Raw genomic sequence first — 3079 nt, forward strand, 5'->3', positions numbered from 1 at the left:
CTGGGTTCTCAGATTTTAAAGTAATATGAATCATACTTTTTCTTTAATTTATAGTGAGTGTATTCATTTCGTATTGGTGCTTTCACATATTACCACAAACTTAGTGATTTGAAACAACACAAATTTATTATCTTACAATTCTAGCAGTCAGAAGTCCAAAATCAGTCTTACTGTGCTAAAGTCAAATTATCGGCAGAAAAAAGCAGGAACGAGGAAGAAGAGGGTAGAGGAGGAGAGGGAGGAGGGAGGTGGCAGTGCTGTGGCAGAGGGACAGGAGCAGGAGGGGGATGGAGAGGAGAAGGTTCCTAGGTGGCACGGTGCTCCTGCTCCTCCCGGCGCTGCCCAGCCCCCTGTCAGCGAGGGCTGAACCCCCACAGGATAAGGAAGCCTGAGTGCATACCAATAATCAAAGCTACATCTGTGACAGAGGACACTGCTGCAGACAGTCTCAGTGCTGCAACTACTGCTAGGAACTCTGGTAGCTCTGGCTGGTGTGGACCATCATCATCATCCTTAGCTGCTGCTACATTGGCCACCACCGCCAAGCCAAGCACCGCCTTCAGGCCCAGCATCGGCAACATGAAATCAACCTGATCCCCTGCCGAGAAGCCTTCAATCACTCAGTGCTGCCTTTTTACTTCAGGTTTTTGCTAAACTACTTAACTACCTCCTTATGAGGAAGTGGTGAACCAGCCTCCAACTCTCCCCCAGCATACAGTGCCTTCCAGCTATGCAGCAGCAGCAGCTCCTGCCTCCACAGTGAGGCCTGGCAGATGGCAGTCCCCCGGCGCCAATCCCACCAGGGGATCCAAGGGAATCCCTTGTCTGAGCCCAGCAGAAGTATCACAAGACCCCCAAGCATCGCTGATCCTGAGCCCTCTGACCTACCAGGTGACCGAGTAGCCACCAAAGCCCTGGGGATGCAGCCCAGTGGCTCTGTAGCCGGCCTGGGAGAGCTGGACCCAGGGGCCTTCCTGGACAAGGATGCAGAATGTAAGGAGGAGCTGCTGAAAGATGACAGTTCTGAACATGGCAGCGCACCGCTCAACAGCAAAGAGAAGATGCTCAGGAGACATCGCTGCTTCACTGGTGACTCGGGCATTGAAGTGCGTATGCCAGGGCCACCATGATCATAGCCTTAAAGAGTTCAACATGCTCATCGCTGATGCACTGGATGGGCCCCTGGACTTCTGCGACAGCTGCCATGTGCAGCCTCCTGGTGATGAGGAGGAAGGCCTCTTCCAGCCCTCCGAGGAGCAGGCTTGACAGCCTGGGCACCTGCACCTGCCACAGCTACATGCATGCCTGCTGCTAAACACCATCAACGAGCAGTACTCTCCCAACTCCCAGAGCAGCAGCTCCCACAGCTAGATCAGGCTCTGCCAGCACCCAAGAACTTGGCAAAGCAACCAGGGTAGGGGAGAACCACGAGAGAAGCATTAAATGACTTTCAGAGAAAGTGGTACAGCCACTTGATTCCTTTTTTTTTTTTTTCTTTCTCCTCTCCTGCATTTTCCTCCATCTTCAGGTACAGTTTGGGGTGTGGATGCCTCTCGCCCTACAAAGGCACAATGTTGTGGAGGGCTGAGAAGTTGGTTCTGTTTCTCATTCCTCATACCCCATCCCTATCCCCTTTATTCTCCCTTTAAAGTCCTATCTCACCTACCTGTTTGGTTCAGAGAGATGTGTTTTAAAGGCCCCCAAGGAAGGAGGCTGGGACTGTGCCCTGAGATGATTCTTGGTGACGAAGTGGATTTGTGCTCTGAGTTTAAGAGAACGTCACTGTGTCTCAGTCCCAGAGAGGCAACCCATCTTAGCCCTGGGTGAAGAAGGAAGCCTGCAGAGGCCCAGGCTTTGTCGCCTGTGGCTCCCAGTGTCTGCAGAGCCAGCATTGAGCTAATCCTGTGGGAGGATTAGAGCTGATGGGCAGTTGTATGATAGGTTGGTAGGGGGCTTGTGATCTGTGAAATTCCAGGTGATGGATGCATCCAGTGTGCATCACTAAGAGGCCCTTTCCCAGTGGCCTCTGGCTGGCTGCAGGCTGGTTCCAGTGTGAAAGATTATACTGCCTTTTCTTTTTTTTATTTTCCTTTTGAAAACAGACAACAAAAGACAACTGAAAATAACTTCACCAGTGAGCAGGCAAGAATTCTCTTCTGAAAAATGACGTTTGTAGTTCTTTCCCAAGTTGGCCTTCAAAGAGCCTGGCTGCAGTTGAGCCAGAAGGAGATGTCTTGTGTGAAGGCTAAAGTGGAGGCTGTCTCTGAAACCTCCGTGAGCAGGTGGCCCTAAGCTCTGGTGGTGGATAGATGTGCAGCTTTCTGCATCTCTGCCCCTTGGTCTGTGCCCACAGGTGGCCGGCGTCAGCCTCCATCCCGAGCACATGCTCCGCGGGTCTTTATGTCTCACTGTTCTTCACACATAGGAGGAAAGAGATAGGAGACTGAGGAAGGGATGGACCCTGAGAAAGGGCCCCTCCAGCCTGGCTCTCACACAGTATTTTGTCTTTGATTCTGAATAAATTTTTTTTGTGGTTTGTCTTTTGGTTTTTTTGTGGGGATGGATGGCTGGTCGTTGTCTGTTTTAAACTGACCACTTGGAAGAAACACCTTGGTTATCTGTGGTTTTCATGTTCTGTCCCTGCCCCTGTCCCCACTCCTTTTGAGTGGGGCAACTCATTTTTTGTGTAAAGAGTCTCTCAGATAGGAGGTGAACACAGCCATCTGGAAGACCCGCAGGATCCTTGTGCCTGTTGCTTAGCTTCGGATCACCAGCTGAGCTGTGATAGGAATAATCTGAATGGAGGCGGCAAACAGCTGAAATGAACATTCCTCGTGCAGCCCTGTTCACATGAAGAGTCTGATTTCCCCCCACCCTTGAACAATGATGATATTCAGACAAGGCATTGACGTTGTGGTAAGAATATATATATATAGAAAAAAATACATGTCCCCAAACAGACAAATCCAAGGCTGTGAGGTAAATTAGTGCATTTGGATTCCACAAAACCAAAATCCATGTTGAACAGAGTGAAGTCCGTACACTGTAACTTTTTGGGTGAACCCTTTGTGCCTGACCA

The 3079-nt window shown here is 50.2% G+C and overlaps 1 protein-coding gene across 1 annotated transcript; it reads left to right on the forward strand.

The window, feature by feature from the left end:
* The first annotated feature begins 205 nt into the window (after positions 1–205).
* On the forward strand, positions 206–1457 carry LOC100615780 (WW domain binding protein 1-like). The gene is given in 6 exon segments (XM_063815526.1): positions 206–662; positions 664–700; positions 703–731; positions 734–798; positions 800–1105; positions 1107–1457. Coding segments are annotated over 6 exon segments (1077 nt in total). The 5' UTR covers positions 206–287; the 3' UTR covers positions 1372–1457.
* Positions 1458–3079: the final 1622 nt, after the last annotated feature.

The sequence above is a fragment of the Pan troglodytes genome, chromosome 6, assembly GCF_028858775.2.
Source record: "Pan troglodytes isolate AG18354 chromosome 6, NHGRI_mPanTro3-v2.0_pri, whole genome shotgun sequence".
Lineage (NCBI taxonomy): Eukaryota > Metazoa > Chordata > Mammalia > Primates > Hominidae > Pan > Pan troglodytes.